Raw genomic sequence first — 21,614 nt, forward strand, 5'->3', positions numbered from 1 at the left:
GACATCAGCATCAAAAGCGGGTATGTACTAATACAATTTGCCACTAACACAAAGTGAGGTGATATTGCCATTGTATAAGAGGACCAGATGGCCACAAGAAGATATGGTTGACCTTGTAAATTGTAGTAATCAAAATGGAATAAAATTGAATAGTGCAAAGTGCATGGTCAACAAGAATTTTTGCTGTAAATTGGGGCTGTAACAATTGGAAGTGACCATGTGTGAGAGAGACCTGAGTGTATTGGCTGATCACAGGATGACTATGTGAGCCGCCAATGTGATAGGGCAATGAAAACAGTCTAATGCAGTCCTAAGATGCATGAGGCGAGGGATTTCCAGTAGAGCCAGGCAAGTATTAGCAGCATTATGCAAGGCAATGCTGAGACCTCATCTGGAATACTGTGTGCAATTTTGATCTCTTTCGTTTTAGAAAGATGAATTCAAATGAGAAGAGGTGCAGAGGAGGGCTATCTAAGTGATGGAAAACTTGCCTCGTGAGAGGTTACTCCAAGAGCTTATTTTGTTTAGCCTAACTGAAAGAGGGCTGAGGGGAGACTTGATGGCTCTCTGTGAATACATCTGAGGGATAAATACCATGCAGGGACAGGAGTTATTCAAGTTAATCGCCAATGTGGACCTAAAACAAATGGCTATAAACTGACTATCAACAAGTTTAGGCTTCAAATTGACTCAGATTCATAGAATCATAGGGTTGGAAGAGACATCAGGAGGCCATTGAATCCAACCCCCTGCCCAAACTGAAGGTTTCTAAACATCAAAGGAATGAAGTTCTGGAATAGCCTCCCAAGGCGAGTAGTGGGGACAGAAAAACTAAAAAAACAGTGCTTGATGGGTTTATAGAGGGGATGGTATGATGAGATTGCTTGCAATGGCATGTGGCTGATCTGCGACTGCTAGCAGAAAATATCTCCAGTAGCCGGAAAGTAGATGGGGAAAGCTTTCAGGCTACGTCTACATTGCACGTATTTGTTGGCAGAGAGTATGCTAATGAAGCATTCATTAGCATTTGTCACGTTGTCATCTGCATATCTCTGCCGATGCTTTTTGCACAAAAACAAGCAGGATAGACTGGTCCGTTTTGCGCAAAAAAAAACCTCCTTTAAACTATTTAAACTAGAGCAAGTGGTGGATTCTCTGTAACTTGAAATGGTTTAAATAAATCATAATTAAGAGGACTTCAGTAACTCAACCAGAGTCTATTACTGGAGTGGTTGGCTGGGGATTTGTGGCCTCTGAAACACCTGATTTTTTTAGAGAACAGTTTCTCAGTGTCTTCTGAAAATCAGGCTACTTCAAGGTGTACAAAATGGGCATCCAAAATCACAAGTCATTTTTGAAAGTATATGCTTTAGACTAGATATTGAGCTATCAGCGTTTTGTCCTTTTCTATCATTGTAGAAATAATTTAGAATCCTACAGTTGTTTGGATTAAATCGCTTGGCTATGCTAACCACTATACAATTTAATTTAATTCTTCATGAAATAGATTTATAAAGGTGAGCTTTTCAGTCTAGTAACATGACATTACGCTGCCTCCCAAAGGATTAGCACTTCTGTCCTAAACGGCCCACCCTGAGAGCGCTGTGCACTCATTCTGGTGAGGAGGGAGGGTAGAGACCAGATGCCTTGTTGTGCCTCTTAGGAAACTCCCTCTGGAGTATGCTCAGAACAGCATTGATTGATTTTTTTTTTTTTTTTTTTTTTTTTTTTAAGTCCTCAGCTGTAACAGAGACATGAAGCATATGAGCATGGTGGTAGAGAAGCGAGAAGGAGATTATCCTAGAGAATCATTCCCCATCCTGCCCTTGAAAAACAAAGTTACAGCATGAGGCAGACTGTGTGTGAAAGCCATGTCACCCTACCAATTTTTTCTTTCAGATACCAGAGAAGAGAGGAAAGGAAGGAAAAACTGGGTTTGGAGGCCCAGTTGTCAGCTCGCTGTATCAGGAGGAAACCATCAGGTGACTATTTCTTCCAGTCTTTGATCAACAATATGGTTTTAGTTTAACTTATTTTAATTTTTCGGAACCATTTTGTAACATCATACAGTTGTGGTGGCAACTCAAGCAGGATAATAAACAACAGAAAAGAACTTTCCAGGTCCATAATCATTTAAATCAATAACTGTCTGTATCGCTGCCAGGTACTAACTTTACCTAGCATGAGATGTAGGGGAAGGAAAGTGTCTTTGTCTTGCTGTTATACAGCTCAAGAGGGCAATATTTGTTTCATTATTTATCAAAAAAAATTTTATTTTCAAAAACAATAATATCAAATGTATGTATAGCAATTCAGGTTTTATAAACAAACACGGTACACCTTCATTTAGAAGCCCTGTCTTGTATCACATTTAACTTCTTCCCTTTCTAGCTTGTCAAATGCATTTAAGCAAGAATGGCTGCTGTTTGACAACTAAGATGCTTCGGAACTAAAATATAAAAGAAAATGAAATGTAAAATAGATGAGAATGAAACTTTAAAATTCCAGATAAAAGTCAGCAAATGCAAAGTTAAAGATTCCTACAGCAGTGTTTCCTCTCTTTTGTTGCAGACATGTAGTTGTGTGTGTTTTCTCTTTCTGATTTATGTATCTTATATTGCTGTGACCTCAGGAAATAAAAATATAAGTAATCTTTGACTTTCTAGAATACCCCAGGCTTAGTGGGTAATATCATGGCATGGCATTTGTGTGACTTGCCATGAAAAAGCAATCCTAAATGGATGGTTCCAAAGTGCTGTACAAGGCACTGAGCTGGATATTGATAGTGCTAGTTTATAACAAGCAAACACAGCAACAATTTGGCACTTCAGACACCTCCTAGGGCTTTGCATCCTTTTTTACTGAGAAATGGAAAAGCTGGCCAGGACTCCAGGGTTATCTCTCTGTTCTTTTCAAAAAGGGCCAACAGATCTTTAACTTCCATTTGGACAGTCACCAAAGATGGACAGATGTGACCTTGGTTTAGCAGAGCAGCAATTCTTGATGCCAGTAAACTGTTCTATTTATGTGTTCTGCTGCCAACATTAGGTCTGAACCCAGGCCCTTTAACTTATGACCACCTGATTCAGGGTGTGTCTAGACTACAGGGTTTTTTCAAAAAAAAAAAAGTCACGTGTCTAGATTTCTGCCGCGTTCTTTTGAAATTAAATTGAAAGAACGTGGCAGTTTTTTCAACCACGGAAAACCCCATTTTGCAAAGAATAACGCCTTTTTTCGAAAGTGCTCTTTCGAAAAAAGTGTTATTGAACGCAAACCAGGGCTTTTTCGAAAGAGAGCATCCAGACTGCCTGGATGCTCTCTTTCAAAAAAGTGGCTCTCTTTTTCGAAAATACTGTTTGCTGTCTAGACTATCTCTATCGAAAAAGCCTCTTTCGAAAGAGGCTTGTAGTTTTGACGTAGACTATTAACTAACCCACAGTGGCACATTAGACTCCTAAACAAGCCAGTCATTGCTGGGTGTTGAGCTTCAAGTGGGTTTAACTCCATTATCCTGTCACAGTAGAAGGCTTAGCTGCATGGATTAGGGATGTAAAGGGTTAAATGGTGGCCTGGCTGAGCGGCATGCCCGGCCACAGCAGCCTCCACCCATGTCCAGCCTGTCTGGAGCAGCCTGTGGCTCAGTGGGCCCAGCCGCTCCAGCTTGTCTGGGCTCACAATGCCACACTGCAGGGTCGTGGAATCCCGGTTAAACATAACGTTTAACAGGTTAATTTTTAAAAGAGGATTTTACATCCCTAGCATGGTTTAGTGTCTTTCTCCCCTCTTAGTCCTGTTATTCGCCACTTGTTGTAGTAGTAGTAGTAGTAGAAAATATAATTCTAGGTGGCTTAAGTAGTCAGAGGAATGTTTTCTGCAACACATGTAGCAATAATAAGCAGTGCGCTAGTGGCCGTGCTTCCTAAGTGTCCTCCTTGACCTACCACAGAATATTTTTATTCCTTGCATTCTAAGACCTTGTCTACACACACAAGTTGTACCATTTTAGTTATGCTGGTATAGTTAAAGTAGTACAGCTCCAAGTGCAGACATAGTTATACTGGTATATATGTGCTTGTACCTGTGCATCTTATTTCCCTTTGTATATGGACCTAAAGTACTTTGGTATAACCACATGCGTTCTGTTATAGCAGCATCCACACAAAGGATTGAATCTCAGTATCATATTGGTAAAAATCATATTCCTAAGCAACATAGTTATGCCAATACAAAAACTGTGTGTAAACCAAGCCTGAGAGAGAAGAGGCATACCAAGCAACTGATGATGTAGAAGCTTGAGCATTGATTTTTATCAAGATGACACAGTGAAGTAGGGTTCATATTGGATACTCGGTAGCATCACTGTGCCCGAGAACTTGGTTGGGTTTAAGGCCATATGGGGAGACGGATAGGTCAGTGGCTTGAGCATTAGCCTGCTAAACCCAGGGTTGAGAGTTCAATCCTTCAGGGGGCCATTTAGGGATCTGAGGCAAATCTGTCAGGGATGGTACTTGGTCCTTGCTTTGAAGGCAGGGGACTGGACTCAATGACCTTTCAAGGTCCCTTTCAGTTCTATGAGATAGGTATATCTCCATATGTTATTCTGCCCTGAAATTTCTGAATGGTCTTCAAAGGCAGTCCTAACTAGAATGTATCACAATAGTCCTGCCTGAGGTGACACTGGCTTGGTTACGTGCCAGGAAACCATATGAGAGATGAAAAGTTGCAATCTCCAGGGTGAGGTGCAGATGGTACAAGACACTTTAGGCTATTGAAAACATGTTTTAATCGTTACCAGTGGTAATGAGAATCAACCTTTCTTCAGGAAAATAGCTAAAAAGTATAAATGCAAAGCAAAATGATAATTAGTTATTTAAATCAAAGTTTCCGGCTTCCTGATTTAATTCATGATTAAAATTTGGGATTTAAATCAATCTGCTCTGCCACCACTACATTGATTTGATGATGGAGAGGATAAACAAGCCATCTAGCTTTCAACTAGGACCTTAACTTTGCTATCGTGCTTGGAAATGAAGGAATCCAGATTTAACGAGGAGACAGACATGGACCTGAGTATCGAAAATGGCTCTGAAGCCCAAAATTCATTATCTCCCCAAGCAGCATCCATATACACATGGATCAGAAACTGAGTGACAAGATGAGAACCCTGCATGGGAGCTGGAATAGATTGGAGGGGGGCACTAAAAACAAAAACAATTTATTTGGTGGTTTGGTTTTTTTTACTATTTCAAGCTAGCACCCCTGACATCCAGAGGAAGCTCACATGTGATAACTATGCAGGAAAATCAGCAATTGCTTATCACCACCCTTCGGGGCCTTCTCATGAAGAAACAATGGGGCAACAGTGTATTAATCCCATTTCCTGCTAATGCAGCTGAAGACAAATCAACAGTGCTTTGTGATTATCTGTCTCAGGAGCTGTTGAAAGACCTAACAGAATCATCCTAAAATACTGCATGTCAACTGATCATCCACTAAACATAAAGCCAGCTTTTTCAAAATGGAATGTTTAAAGCTGTGCATCTAAATGTATATTTAAGTGCCTAGCATGGAATCAGGTATCCAGTTTTAGGCACACAGGTTTGAAAATGTTGGCCAATGTGAATACCCTTGTCATGTCGACGCAGGGAACTAGGAAGCTGGAAGAGTGCAGGTGCTGCTGGAGTTGGTTTGGTACTTGTTCAGTGATGTTCCTCAAAGGGAGGATTGGAGGCAGAATGGAAAAACAAAAACATTAAGCCAAGTTTGCAAACACACAGAGCAACTGATTTAACTCAGCCAGTTTCTAAACTGATTTAAGAATGTCCACACAAGGAAATGGCACTCATTTATCTAGATCAGTTTGGAAACAGATTCAATTAAACAGTGCATTTATATATGTCTAGATCAGCCCTTAGCTCAAGAAACCTACTCTTGTTACTAAGGCCTAGTTTTTATTTGATTGGGGGTAGTATTGTCCTCCCTGAAGCATTAATAATTGTGTCAATAATGAGTTGGGGTGCCCCCCACTCATGTAGAACAATTGCTGTGGCACTATAATGTTGTTAAGATCACAACCCCCCAGAGAGAGAATGTGTCTCTTTTTCATTGTGTGCAAATTGCCCAGCATGCTTTAGGCATTGTAGAAAAATAATACCCATTGTTGAATGGTGGCAGAACTTGAAGTTTCCTCTTGAGGGAAGGATTTTAAATTTTCTGTGTTTCCAAACCATGTGAAAATAATATCAGTGGTCATGATGTTTCCAGCCTTCATGTAACACAAGCATTATTTCTGTCTTTTGTTTTCTGTCTCTCATAATGAGTCCAAAATTGATGAATAGTGGAACTCATTTGTGAACAAACAGTTGCAACTGAAACTTCCTAAGTTTGATTAATAAACACAGAAGTTAGGTTACCTTCTGTGATACCAGCAAAAATGAAAAAAAAGTAACATCCAAAATGTGGGCCCATGCCAAAAATACTGTAGAACTGAAAATAATCACTGTAATTTTTTTGCTATGTTTGATATTTTTAATATAAGCAAAAATAATTTACATCTAGTATTTCCAGCAACAGGTAAGTTGAAGCACGGTGACTGCAGAGACTGGCCAGGAAAATGAAACTAATGTAGTACTGCTGTGTGGCTAGTTGTTTTTATTTAAAAATAAATAGTTTCTTGTAGTTGTGCAGGCAGGCATTTTAACAGTGTCTAATGTGTTTCTTGAGCATTGTTTTTTCTCAGACATCAGTTTCCTGATTCTTCACTTCTGAATAAATTGAGCTAGATACACAAGTTGAATAACACTAAAAGATTGTGAACGGAGTTAATTTTGGATTTTAGTAAGGGATATTTAAGAAGCATGACCTTCTCTAATTAAAATCCTTACCTGGTATGTTCTGAAGGAAAGAGGTGACCTGAGCTCTGTGTGCATCCTAACAGGTCCTGATTTAAGGCTAGGTATAAGGTTAGGAACTGGACATAGAGCAAGACTAAAATGTCTGCAAATGCTACTCTTTCTTATCCTCCCTTATCCTGTGCAAAGATTTGATCGTCCCCATCATGCTTTGTAGTCCATCTGATGCCACATAAACCATCAGAATTTTATTAATCCCCCTAACAGAGGCAGCCATCTGGCCCCCACTGAGCTAGACCACACCAGGGCAAAACTGGAATGATTGATGGGCTCTGGAATTGATTAGTTGTTCTGAGAGACAAATGAACTGTTTTGGCAGAAAATACCATAGGTCACTGCATGTGGTCAGACACAAAGGCCTGCAGAATTTTAAAGAGTTGCTTCTACCATACACTTGTAAAGTTGCTGTTTCTTCACAGTAATGGATTTTGAAAACATCCCAGTGATTTAAGAGTGTGTGTTTTCTGCTTTGGGAATGCGTTAATCTTAACTGATCATAAAACTGTAGAATTAAGTATAAAAATGAGACTGACTGTTCTTGGTTCATTGGGAATTAGAGGCTCTTCTTGGTATAACGTGTGCACATGCAGAATGGATGCAGCACAGTCATCTGTCACTCACACAAATGTGGAGCCATAAATTCCCTCTAACAGAGCTCCTCTCATTGGAGAAAACCAAGCCAGCTGCAGCATGCACAGCCCTATTGCAAATAAGAGCAATTGCTCAGAAACAAAACCCCTTCAAATCTAGGCAGGGTTCTGGGTTTTTTGTTGAATGTAGTATTGGTTACATATAGCCCCTTTCATATGACAAATGTTACTTGTAATGAGAATATGGTTTTAAGACTATTGAACTGATATTTTGGTTGGCTTGTTCTAGGTTTTAATTCCATTTCTTTCCCCTCTCCCTCCCTGTAGCCCTATGTGGCTTGAATTGATTTTCAAATACTAAGCTATCAATAGACATTCTTAGGCCATAGTATCCTGTGGTAGGGGAAAAAAAGATATTATGAAATGGCAGCCACTGTTTAGATTTTAAGCTGCTGCTGCTCCTCATCCTACAATGCTGCTAAGCTACAGAATTACACGTGCATTTTTGTGAAGGGGTGGGGGAATTGGATGACACATGTCTTATTACCTCCCAAATGCTCCCCGAGGACAGCCCGCGAGTGTGCAGGCAAGTGGGCAACACCTCCCCAGGGGGAACCTGACTCTTCAGAATAAACTTGAGTTATGGATTTATTCAGCCTGTAAAACCTCAGCTGGCATAAATAATTGAGAAAGCAAAGGTTTGTCTGTGGTGCATGCCGTGGGGACACACGCCCGCCTCCCTTCCTCCCACCACCCTTTCTTATGAAAATGATCCCAGTTGCACTGATAGATAATAACAACACCAAGCAATTAAAAGCTATGGGTGGCTAGAGAGAGGAGAAAAGGTTCAGTTAATGAGCTTTTCCTCTTCCTGTGCCCAGGAGAGCCTCCGAAGTGATGAGGCGATTAAAGCGAAGAGATAATTATAGATTATGTGGAAATGGGTCCCTTGGGGCAAAAGGGCCTTGACTTGAACAGTAACTGTTGCAAGTGTCTCCTGGCTCCTGTGGTTGCTACCTCTCCGTGCTTCATTGAGCTGCAGTATGCTCAGAGGCACTGTGCCAAGCAGACAGGCAAAGCCACCTGTTTGCTGTGCACAACTCTTCCTGGGCAAGGTGGTATGTTTCAAGCAAGTCTTCCTGCACAAAACCACTTTTATCCATTCAGAAAAAGGGAGAAGGACAGTGACAGTGATGGAACATGGGCATCTGTGTCCTGCTTTGTTTTAAAGATGACCTGCAAAAGGGGAGTAACTGGGTGATGGACTTTCTGATGTAGAAAGGTCTGAAAGCTCTGGAAGAAGAGAGAGTCCATACGCGTTTTTTTTAACATAAGAAATTTCAGTGTTTTCCAATCTTTTTATTTCCCCCTGGAAGTCTCTATGAATAGGTGGAGAGCCAGTATAAGGAAGTAAAGCCTGATTAGTTGATGACAAATTATTTTTGTTCAAGCACTGTCAAAAATCTTTGGTTTAACAGCTGTTTAACTGAAATACTCTGTAAAGAGTTGGAAGAAAAGATCTATTCAGGATTCAGTTGACCCACCATGTCCTTTCTTTCACGAGCTGATGAAGTTCCCACTCCACATCTGCTATCTCCAGCAAAATAGGGGAAAATCCAACTTCACATTCCTGGTAGTCCTACAGTGGTGGTGGTGGTGGGGTGAGGAGTGCGGGAAAACACTTGCTCTTTCTCTCTGTCTCCTTTATAGTGGGAGTGGAGAGAAGAAACTCTTTGGAAACAAAAGAGGGCACAACTTTGTAGTTATCTTTAAACGCTGATTCTAGCTGACCTTTATTGGATCAGTGACATTAGAAAGTGACTTTAACGTTATAGAAATGATATGTAGTGGGAAGCAAAACTACAGCTCCCTTTTCACAGCTTTCCTATCTCCTCTGCACCTTTGCAGTAATAAACCATGTGCCTTTCTGTGAACTTCAGTTTTGTAGCCTTTACTGTTTGTGGATCTCTTAAATGAAAAGTTTGTCACTTTTGTAACTTTAATGTGGGGGAAAGTGTCAGAATGACAGAGGTAGTGTTTTAAATCTTCCATTTATCCTCAGAACCATCCAAGCAGCAACAGTGAAATGTTGCCCATCTTACTCTAAGATGCTTTGCTTCTCAGCTGGCCTGCAGGCTTCGTGGCTACTCAGTTCTTGGCCTCTGTGCTGAATCTGACACCAAAGGTGTCAGTGTCCTTTCTGGCGTATACAGATATCAACTGGGGGTTGGACTCAACATGCCTATTCATTTCACACATTCTCTCCAATGCTGTTTCTCAGTAAAAAATGAATAAATAGGAAAAAGCCAAACCCCAACGTTCCAAGTCTCCCCACCGGGAACTCCCATTGTGTATTCCTTATCTGTGTCTTACATAACCACAAGCACCATCTCAGCACTTAACACATTAATAATACTAGTCTTCATCTGCATTTGTTTCAAGCCAGAGAGGTGAAAATCTCCAGTTCCCATTATTGATCCCTCAAGAACCCAGTTTCTTTAAACCCAAGACCTCTTGAGCTTTCTTCCTTTTTTAACGTAGTGTCTTCCTGTATTGGTGAAAACATGTAAGCATGTAGAGATTAGATCTACTTTTTTCATGTCGAAGTGCACAGGAAACAATATAATTACATGAAGACTTGATGTTTTCATTAGTACTAATACACACCTCTCTTCCATTTCTCTGTATCTGGGGCTTTTAGCAAATGTGAGCGTTTATTCATAAAAAATTTTTGGGTGGGTGAAGAACTGAAATTATTTTGACGACAAATTCAGGTGACAATGCTAAATTTCCACAGGGTATGGCTACATGGGAAATTGACCAGCTTAGCTATTTCAGAGTAACTATTCCACTATATCAATTCCAGAATAATTCCCCCATGTGGACATTTTCCCAAAATAAATGTGACTTTTATTCTGGAATTGATATAGCGGAATAGTTACTCTGGAATAGCTAAGCTGGTCAATTTCCCATGTAGTCATACCCTGTGGAAATTTAGCATTGTCACCTGAATTTTTGTCAAAATAATTTCAGTTCTTCACCCACCCAAAATTTTTTTACAAATAAACGCTCGCATCTATACAGTAGTTATTCTTGAATAGCTAAATCACATGGACCTGGCTATCATGGAGTAGCTATTCTGGAATGGCTGTGCTGTTACGTTGTCCCTGTGTAGACACAGCTCAGCATCCTTGGGAGAGATTTGTAGATACTCTTGGGAAGTTGCTCTGGGCTGGTCTAAGCTTTGCCAGTTTAACTTAGCTGGCACTGTCAAAACAGAGAAAGTTGCATCCATACTAAGAGGGTTGCATCAGTACATCTACTGGTAAAGCTTATGCCTTTTGGGAATCAGTTAAGCTGTATTAGTATAACTGTATCTGCACTAGAGTTTATACTGGTGAGAAGTGGCAACCTTAAATGACACAGCTATAGCAATATAACTTTTCTAGTGTCGACCTAACTTCTTATATAAAAAATAATTTACTTGGGTTTCTTTTCTGTCCAAAGAGAAAACTACTCATATGTTCTTATGTACTGATAGATCTGAAATGTTAAACATTAACGGTGCCTTTCTCTTAATCAAGTATCTAGCTGCTATTCAGCTATCAATAAGAATGTGTTAGAAGTCGAGTTCTTAATAATTATATCTAATGAAGCAGTCATCGTCACTTGGGAGTTGGTGTTTAGCATACATCTGAAGACTGTTCATCTGAGTCTTGATCAGACATCAGAGGAATATCTTTGAACATTCCCAAATGCTAGTCCTATAGATGAACCATTAGACCTTGAACCTTTCTCGTCAACAAGTGTGTGCAGTGCATACAAGATAGAGGAAAGGATCCTTTGCATGCAAAAGAGAGGCATGAGATACCAGAGACAGTGTCCAAAGTGAGCTGAAGGTCAGAGAAGTGAGTCCTGGCACTTTTTCTACAGCAGAAGCTCAGGATCAGCAATTAGTGTTTTTTTTTTTTTAACTTCTTCACTGCAATGGGGGAAGGAAAAAGAAGTTGTGATCTGAGGAACAAGCAATAAATAACTCACAACAAAGTGCCGAAACACAACAGTCAAGTAAAAATTGCTTCTTTGGAGCTGAGCTCTGTTCTGCATAGACCATGACTATTTCAGCATGTTGATTCATTGCCCCTGGGTTCAGAGCTGTACTATCTGGCATTAGCATTTTTCTGTATTTTCATTTTTTGGGGGAGACAAAATGGGTGAGAGAATCTCTTTCACTGGAGCAACTTTTGTTGGTGACAGACTTCTGTTGGTGAGAGAAAAAGCTTGTGTGTCGGATCAACAAAAGATTGTCCAGTGAAAGGGATTACCTCTGAAACAGCTGCAGCTACATTGCATGCATTTCCTTTGGAGCACAGGTCACAGGGCATGAGTTTCAGGTGCTTCACTTCATGTCCTATTGGACTGTAATGCAGGCAAATTTTATTTATTTTACTTTATTATTCAGGCCTATATGCAGGAATTTCTGTGGGGGGATGTGAGCTGTGGGAGGGGCTGGTGGCTGCATCCTACCCCCTTCGGCTCATTCCCGCCTCTGGTCTCACTTCTGGGTGAGGAAAGGGGGAATCAGCCCTAGCCTTCCGTGACTGGCTGGAGCACAGGGGAGGGAGGCCAGAGCAGCGTGCTACATGATTTTCCTTGGCCAGCTGGAACACGTGGGAGGAAGGCTGGGGCACCACGCCTCTCTGTGCATCCCCCTGCTTTCTCCTGGTCAGCCAGAGCATGAGAGAGGGAGGCTGGGGTAATGCACCGCCTCCGCCTTCCCTAGATTGGTTGGAATCAGCCCTATGGCAGACCATGAAGGACCGTGTGGGGAGGGGACGACGGGTCCATTCACCCCACCTCCCCCTGTGTATGAGCCTGTTGTTGGTTGTTTCAGTCTTCCAAGAACTAACAGTATTAGTGCACTGCTCACAGATAAACTAAGTATTGTGGCATTCTGACACCATGGGATCATTCTTCCTGAATGGGGAGATCGTCTGTTCTGCCATAGAGGTACCCAAATGAATGAACTTTGTTGGCTGTGACCTTACCCCAGCAAATTCTTTAGTCCCATAAAGACCTTCCTTCAAGAGAAAGCAGTGTTTGCATCCATTGTTCTGCTTCTAGATCAGTGGTTAGAAAAGGTGCATAACATTTCTGTGGAGGTTTTCTTATGTTGCTAAGAAAAGAACCATATTTAGCCTGGATGCAATTGCTAGGATTTGCAATGATTTATGCCAAGGCTAAATATGCCTCACATGTTCTTACATTCCATATTCTTTGTGGGAGTTTATTGGATTAAGTATCCATGTCTTTTTTGATAATATTATTCAAATCACTGGTGTTTTCTAGAGCATCAGGCTGAGCTGTCTTATCGGCAAAACATATCAGTCTGCATGCAAAACATTAGAAATCCTTTCCACTCCAGCGATGCTATTGAAATGAGTGTGTCTGCAATAAAGCTAGTATCTAATGTGTGTATCCTTTACATATTCTCCAATAAGACAACATCCTTTTTTGCTTTTGTTTCCTAATTAGGGAGGAAGACAAGAACATATTTGATTACTGCAGAGAAAACAACATTGACCATGTCACCAAAGCCATACAATCAAAAAAAGTGGACGTGAATGTGAAAGATGAAGAGGTATGGCAAAAAAGTAGTCCATTGATCCTCCAGTTTTGTGTTTTAATGCACTATCCTAGACCTTCTTCTAAATTCCCAATTTAGAACTGTTGTTATAAGACAAGTGCTAAATAGTTGCCAAACATCTACTAGTTGAAATATATTCCATGGGCAGGGAAGCAATACCGTTCCAGTCTCAGCTGGGGTTTTAGTACATGGACTTACTAATAACAATTCTGTGCATATGCCAGGATGCTTCCTTCTTGCAGTACCTTGAAAACCCCAGCTGGGACTCTAAGGAAGAGCTTGATGGTGCCCCTCCCCCTTTCTGTACAATGAGGCTGGTTGAGCAAAAGCACAAAAGAATGGCTTAGTTGGCCAGTGAGTCCCAAGACATTCAAGATAAACTAGTCTGGACTCATGTGATTCCCTCCAAAGCTATACAGCCTTAAACCAGAAAGGCTGGAGAGTACTTCAGATTGGAACGTGTCATTGTCTCTCCTCAGTTATCCAGACAGAAGGCAAAAGAACAATTTAGGTTTGCCAGCTTGACTAAAAGTGTGACCACCATTTAGTGCTTTTTCTGTTTACAAGCTGTGGAAACAAGACTCAGAATATCAAAATCCAAGCAGTGTCACTAGATCCCAATCTTGGAGAAGAGCTAACGGGATCTTCATTAGTAATTTGACAACAACATCAAGAATGAAATGAGTGTCTACATTACGAATTGTTCTTATTTTTCAGTACAGCTATTTACTGTAAAAGCAAACACTTGAATTGAACATACACTTCTGTTGTTCAATCAGTCGGTAACTAATGATCTCCCAGCTTTATCACACTGGTTTCAACCCTTGTACACTGCCACCTAGCCCTGCTTCATAATAAATTCAGCTACCTTTACCCGCTGCTTCCCAGCACATTGTGCTTTGGTGAACAGATGAAGTGCTTACACATTCATAGACTGAGACGCCACAAATTCAGTTGGGTTCTCCTGTAGCTCTAAGCAGATTTCTGCCCTCTGAGCCATGACAGCTCCGGCTGGGGCTCTGAATGCTAATGGCAGGGCCTTTTATTATTAATCAAGAATTGGTGTGAATTAATTTCTAGGGGGAAAGAGGTGGGGAGGGTAAAATCAGGGCTGGAATTTCACATCCACAATTAAAGGAACTGAGACTGTTCGCCATGCAGAGGCGCTCTAACAACAGCACTGAGCTCCATCAGTTCCTCCAGTGGCTACAAGTTAGACAGTGAAACAGGCAGTGTATGTTGTAAGCCCAGAAATAGCAGAGCTGCTTTCACTAACTATGGTGTAGTTTAGTAATTTAAAAAAATCACTTTTGAGACCATGTCGTTTGAGCAGTCAACGTGGCATAGCTTCAAACTACAGGTTGGACCTTCCTGGTCTGGCAATGTGAGGACCTGACGGGTCCCAAACGAGAGAATTTTCTGGACCTGGAGAGGTGTCCCCTGCCGCTGGCCCTGAGCCAGCCAGCCCCCTGCCTTTGGTCCCTCTACTTCCACCCCTTCCCCCAGCCAGGCTGTCTGCCCCGCTGCCACTGGGCTCCAGGCTGCCGTGGGTTCTCCAGCCCCAGTGGGTTCTCCAGCCCTACTGCAGGCTGCTTCTTTCTCCGGCCCCGTGCTGCCACGGGTTGCTGGGGTTCTCCGGCCTGGCCCCAGCACTTTTGTGGGGCTCCAGCCCCACTATCCCCAGCTGGACTGCTGGCCCTGCTGCCATTGGGTTCCCGGGTGCTGTGGTCCGGTAGCATTCGTGATCCTGCTGGACCACAGATGTTGCCGGACCAAAGAGTGCCAGTTTTCAGAGGTTCAACCTGTAGCATTACTTTATTCTGGCTGAAAGAGCACTCTCTTACATTCCCCATCTTCCATAAGCTTCTGTCTCCCTGGAGGTTCCTCTTGGGTTACAATTGCCCGTTCCAGTTCTCAGTCAGAAGTTTGATGTGTGAAATGTGCATCATTCCTCTGACAATTTGGTATACTAGTCTGGAGCCATTTCTGCACAGTGTAAAAGTTAAGGCCTGACCGCCAGCCCCCGGGTTGCTCTAAGTTGTGCTGAGGGGGCTGGGACAGTCCGTAGCTGCTAGAAAGCCCTGGCTTTGGCTGAAAGATATCCCTGCCCCATCTCCAGGGGAAGTGTGTATATCTCAGATGCAGTCAGGAGTAGTTTTCTTTGAAGGAGATGAGAACAGCAATGTTTAGAAATTACGTGGCCCTTTGTGAAAGGCCATTAGAAAGCGCTACCTACTATTTATCACCAAGAGGACTTTTCAATACCATGTCGTGAAATCCTCAGAAACCTTATCAACATGACAGAATTTGACAGAAAAATTCCTATTGGTCCAAACCCACGTATAGACAAGGACAACAGCTTCAGGCATTTTGATCTCCATGTTGGTTCTGCATCTATGTGGTTTGGCAGAACATTATGAAGTTTGGGTAGCATCCATCTGTGTTGTGATTAGTTCGGACTGATCTAGTCTCTCATTTTCATGAATACCAAAATGTCACTGTATTTTTAATGAGTCAAAACCCCCCACTACTCTCTTTTAAAACCACTTTCCTTCTCCAAAAGTAGGAGGCTAAATTATTTTTCTCTATCCTGCATCTTGGCTGAAATCTTTCATAAAAGGGTATCTCTTGAACCTTTGGTAGGCCAAAGCATGTGCAGACGTATTCTTATAATTTTATTAATTATTTCAATGTTATGGTGCAAGGGCATCCAGCTAAGTCCAAAAGATATCTCTCTTGTGCAGCTGAACAAACCTGACATGGTTGATTTAAAATATATATCCCTTTAAATGTTTGCAATTCTGTTGTAGCCATGTTGGTGTCAGGATACAAGAGAGAAAAGGTAGGTCCAGCAATAACTTTTTTTGTACCAACTCTTGTTGGTGGAATGGGCAAGCTTTTAAGTTCCATGGAGCTGTTCTTCAGGTCTGAGGAAGAAGGTAACCTCATTTCCTGATTAACAGAAGTTGGTCCAATAAAAGATTACCTGCCTTGTCTCTCTCATAAATGTAAAATGGCAGCACAGATGTATGCAAATAAGACCAGCTCCTAAGGAATTAACTTATTGGACTAGGATTTGCTTATGCAGTACATAATTTTCTTATCTGTGCACATCCTTTTCTTGTATGATAATGGCATTACTAAGCTTTTAAACTTCAGATTTTCCCACATCATGTATTAATAACATTTACAATTATATCATCTGTGTTTTGTGCAAATCATCCCTATCAATTTGGAAATACAGGTTGAACCTCTCTAGTCTAGCACCCTTGGGACCTGACTAGTTCTGAACCAGAGAATTTTCCAAACCATGGGAGGTTAGAATTAACTACCAGCATTAGCAACGCTTCCATTGCTTACTGGACTGTTAAGAGGACATTTAGGGGTTAATTGGAGCTAAATAACAGCACAGAACTTTGAGAGCTAGAACTGATGGCTGTAAACAAAGTTTATGGGACTGTCAAATTTGGCCATACCATGAAAAGTGGAAATCCACTAACTAAAATCATTCTGGATGACAGATGTTTCCAGATCAGTGTGTTCTGGTCTACAGAGGTTCATCCTGTACAGAATAAAAATTTAGTGTTATGTACATAAAATGTGAAAAGTCACACTTATTAGAAGCAAAATCATTTCAGAAAAGGGTACTGTAAACAAATAGATTTTAAAATATTTACACAAACTACATCTACTATAATAAACCCTATCTGATTTGTCAAATTTAAGTCTAATTCTATAAAGTCTTACCACGTAAAGAAAAGAATGTGTTGCTCTTTTGCAATTTTCCAACAAGAACACAAGCTAATAATTCAAGTACAATAAACTTCACTTTGATTTTAAGCAAAATTCTAGAGGATTATATAAAGTGCCTGATGATAATTATGTGCAGTTAGTTACCATTTACTATTTCTAAAGTGCCTAAAATCCACCAGCATAGCTGTGTTGGTTTCAAAGAAATAGGCACTGGTAAAAGCAACTGGTTTCTTGTGTACAGTTGTATGCAGGCGGGCATAATAAAATAAAGGATATGATGTCACATTTTAGCTACTTTGTCCCCTCAGAGTTTATGGCATATCCAGGTAGGAAGAATATTTTGGTGCCTCTTTATCAACAAAACATTTCCAGCTTTATTTTATTTTTATTTTATTTTCAAAGACATTAAAATATCCTTAGAATGTGTCCTGAGCTGTTACAAGTTCCAAAAGCAAACAAAACTTGGTCGGGGCACACAGAGCTTCGGATAGAAATATGCTTTATTGTGGAAACCAATGTAAACAAATAAATATTTCTGTTCACTGTGTTTTAAATGGGTGCAAAGCCTTCAACAGAGGTCATCTGCACTGCACTGAGAGCAGTGTCAGTGTAACCATGCCATTATGAGATTGTCTTAGTGTGATCAGAGCCTTAAACGTAAAAGGATCATGTTCTACCCTCACACACACCATTTTGAAGTCTATGGAAGCAATGAGATTCCAAGTTAGTTTTATGCTGAGACACCCATTCAGTTTAGTTATCATCCGTTTTCTCTCTCTGATTTAATTGCCATGAGGACTCTTCCCCTACATGCTTTGACTGGGACTTGAAAATAATATTTAAGATGTAATCGCTCCTCCCCCACTTTGTTTCTGGACAACCTGTGACTCATGGTTGGAACAACATTTATATGCTGTTATCTTGAGAAACTGCTGCAGAAGCTGGCCAAACTGGCAGTGGCAATCCAAGCAAGACATGGAAGATTGAAATGATTTCTGCAACAACTGTATATGCTCTGGTGTGCTGCTACAACACCACCACACATCTTAGCTTTTGTTGGTATTTAATTAAAGGAGGACATTGCTACAGCATATGCTTTCAAATTGGCAGGAGTAATTTAGAATATGAACACATCAGTGATTAAACATTGTTCAATAAACATTTCTACCATAATGAAGTAGTGGTGGAGGGGACTCTCCAAGAAATTCCAATGTGTATGGCCTGGAAAATCCATCTAGACTGCAGTGAGCGTTTGTATAATGACTTATAAATTAACTGCTGTGAAGGCTGGAAGATTTTAATGGTTGCAAAACTGATACCAAAGATCCACACGTTGCCCAGCATTACAGCTACCTACAACTCCTTCAGCTGTTGCTACATTTTTTTGGTGATCAGCAAAGATGATAAATAGATTTTCCCCTGATTCTTTAGGTGTTGGATCCATTAGTTATAGGTGTGAACATTTAGCTTGATTTTTTTTTTTTATGTCTCCAAATGCTCATAATTTTGAATTTGCTATCTGGGTAACATTTTAATTCACAAATATCTGGGAAGTAATTACTTTTATTTGAGTCCAAAAGTAAATTATTGTATTTTAACAATTTACATTTATATAAAACTTATCATCCCATATGATGCCCTAGTGCTTCACAGACTGCATTTAGGCATTGTTTGCCTGCTACTACAATGCAACCGTTTCTTGAGTGGAACGTGACAGCTTTTATAATAGCAGCCAGCTACAGTATAAGTAATGCAGGTGACTCACCAGAGCCTTCCCATCCATAGGACAGTTCGAGGGGGCCACCTCAGGCTTTGCACTGTATGAATGGAACCCACAGGGCTCAGAGCGGCCTCCCAGTCTGCTGTGCTCTGCTTCACCACAATGGCAGGAAGTGGATTGTCCCAGCTCTGGCCCCAGGGTGCTCCGCAGTGACGGGGGGCAGGCAACCCCTGCTGTCGCCCTGTACCAGATCCCTCTGGCTTAAGTTGCTCAGGGGAGGGGGCAAGGTGCACAATGGGGCGTGGAGTGGGGGCAGGGTTTGGGGAAGGGCAGAAAAGGAGCATGGCTTGGGGGAAAGGGTGGAACGGAGGCAGGGCTTGGGGAGAGATGGGGATTTCTCCGGCCTCGGACATATGAACGGGGAGGGGGTTGCCCCAGACCCTCCTAGCGATAGCCCTGTCACTCACTGAAGAAGTGTTCATTTGGAATTGCAGAGGAAATATAGGCAAGCAGAGTATAATTACTATGGCATGCCCAGGGTACAATCCAGACTGAGCAATTGTCATTCCAGCCCACCTAGAGGTGTACCTTACAATGTTTTGCTGCTGTAGCTCCCAGTCTGGACTGCTCACAAACAGCTGTAAATCTTGCCCCTAAATCTTGTGATGCTGACTACAACAGTGCTTATGTGAATGCCTGTGCTCATTCTCAGGTGACATTGTAAACAAGAAGCAGACAGCTTTATCTCTTGCAAATGTAAACACACCTGTGTGCTTGAGCAAGTGGCTGAACAAGAAGTAGGTCTGAGTGGAATTGTAGGCTCTAAAGTTTTACATAGTTTTGAGTGCAGTTTTTTTTTTAAAGTAATTCTACATTTGTAAATTCAGCCTTCATGAGACTGCACTACAGTACTTGTATTAGGTGAATTGAAAAATTTATTTGTTTTTTACAGTTGAAATATTTGTAATAAAAATAAATACAAAGGGAACACTGCACTCTTCTCATAGTCTGTGTTATATTTAAAATCAATACATTTGAAAATGTAGAAAACATCCAAAAACACTTAAATGGTATTCTGTTATTGTTTAACAGAATGATTAATCTTGATTAATTTTTAAATTGTGCAATTAATCACAATTTTAATCATTTGACTTCTGTTTTAAAGGACAGAAATAATCCTATTTTATCCTGTAATTGCATGATAATTATTGTGTAATTAATAGACAGTCCCACTACCATTAGATAATCATAGTTATATTGCACGTTAAAAGTATTCTTGGGAATTTTGCTCCTTGTAAATAAAGTGCTTGTATCTCCTGGAATAAATGTTCATAGCACAGAGAAATTTGGGTTACCTGCCCAGTACAAATACCACATCTAAAGTGTTAATGGATCAGAGATTAAATTAAGATGCTTTGTCTATCAGTATTTACCAGTGTGTTAAATTCTACTCTCCTTCTTTCAAATGTTCACTGTGATATTGAGTGCAAGAACATTAATCTTTAAGTGATACTAATGTGGGTGTCAATGTCATCTGTGCTTCCATAGAAAGTAATTGTGAGAGAATTCATTCTAATTCAAGGTTAATTAGTGTACCATTAAAATAATGTGTTACAAAAGTTAATTACTTTCTGGGTCAAAAAATGTGGTAAAAAGCTGAATGCCTAATGTCTGAAATCACATTTCCCGACTCAAAATAATGTTCTAAATCTTCCATCCTACTGAAAAATATCCAATCTGAAAAGTGAGAGAGATTTAGTCACTGGTATCTTCCTATCCCTCTTTTACTAGTAAATGTTTGGCATAGGTCTGGGAAATCTGGCACACAGCTCCGGTGAATAAATGGGTGAGTTGCTCACTTTGCTCCTGTCCTGCGATGTTGGAAGCTATATGCCAAGGAACAGCCCTATTTTGGTTTTGAAGGGCCGCAAGTGTGTTGGGTTGTGCATTGGACAAAGCAAGTTGCTGTGAAAATGTCACAAGGCAGCATTGTGATTTCTTCCTTTACCTCAGCATGAGTTTAAAAGATCCTTCTGCAGGCATGTCACACGCTATATTAAATACGGTGAAATTTATTTTACCAGGTAGTTTAAATTAACAACTATAAAGTGTACACATTAAACTGGAAGTACAAGTGAGAGCCAGGGTAGAACAACTGCCATCTAAAAATATCATCTACTTTTTCTTTGTTTAAATGAAGATATAAAAAATGCCAAGTTATAACATCTCCTGTAGCAGATTGGAAATGTTTTAGAACTATTTGTTAAAAGGCTTTGTTACTGCTTTGGATGGATTTGGGTTCTGTGTGGATAGATAACAAGATAATTATTCCCAAGCTCAGTGGACACGTGAAACCACAGCTTTTATTTTATTTTAATTGTATTTTTTTGTTTTTTATTTTTATTTTATGAAAAAGGCACTCTTAGCTTTGGTGTTTGGTTAATCCTGTGTGGAGCTGCTTCTCAGAGATGATCCTCGACAGTGATGCCCAAAATGGAAGATCCCATATTTTGCAGCTATTGCCTGTCCCACTACAGGGCTAAACCAAATTCTCTGAACATCCCCAAACTTTGGTGCGATTCAGATGCAGATCAGGACTTAATGGCACAAGCTCATTTGCAGTTTGGTAGATTGAGATGAACAAAGAAGGGTGATGAAATTGCTCCTAGCTGATGCATGCAGCAGTGCCTTTTCCAGGCAGAATGCATAGGCCATGGGTTCCCAAACTAGGGGGCATGCCAAAATTCCCGGGGGGGAGTGCGAGGCGACCCAGCCTCCCCTCCTCCCCCCCCAATCAAGTTGAGGGTTTTACAAAAATCAGAAAGGGGGGGCGTGATGCTGAAAAGTTTGGGAACCACTGGCATAGGCCATCACAGTGCAGTTTTCCATCCGCTTCTTTCATCATCACAGTGCTTGATCACTTGAAGCAGGTTCTTACAGGTAGAGAGAGATGAGTCAATTGTCACACAAAAGACAAAGTAAGGAAAACATTT

The 21,614-nt window shown here is 40.8% G+C and overlaps 1 protein-coding gene across 1 annotated transcript in view; it reads left to right on the top strand.

Annotated features, from left to right (window-relative positions):
• Nucleotides 1–21,614, top strand: part of ACBD6 (acyl-CoA binding domain containing 6) — a 124,619-nt gene that overhangs the window by 42,222 nt on the left and 60,783 nt on the right. Inside the window, exons 5-6 of the mRNA XM_075936818.2 lie at nucleotides 1,900–1,982; nucleotides 13,037–13,142. Coding sequence (XP_075792933.2) covers nucleotides 1,900–1,982; nucleotides 13,037–13,142 — 189 coding nt within the window. The remainder of the gene's footprint in view (nucleotides 1–1,899; nucleotides 1,983–13,036; nucleotides 13,143–21,614) is intronic.

Source organism: Pelodiscus sinensis, chromosome 9, assembly GCF_052426305.1.
Source record: "Pelodiscus sinensis isolate ZL-2025 chromosome 9, ASM5242630v1, whole genome shotgun sequence".
Taxonomy (NCBI): domain Eukaryota; kingdom Metazoa; phylum Chordata; order Testudines; family Trionychidae; genus Pelodiscus; species Pelodiscus sinensis.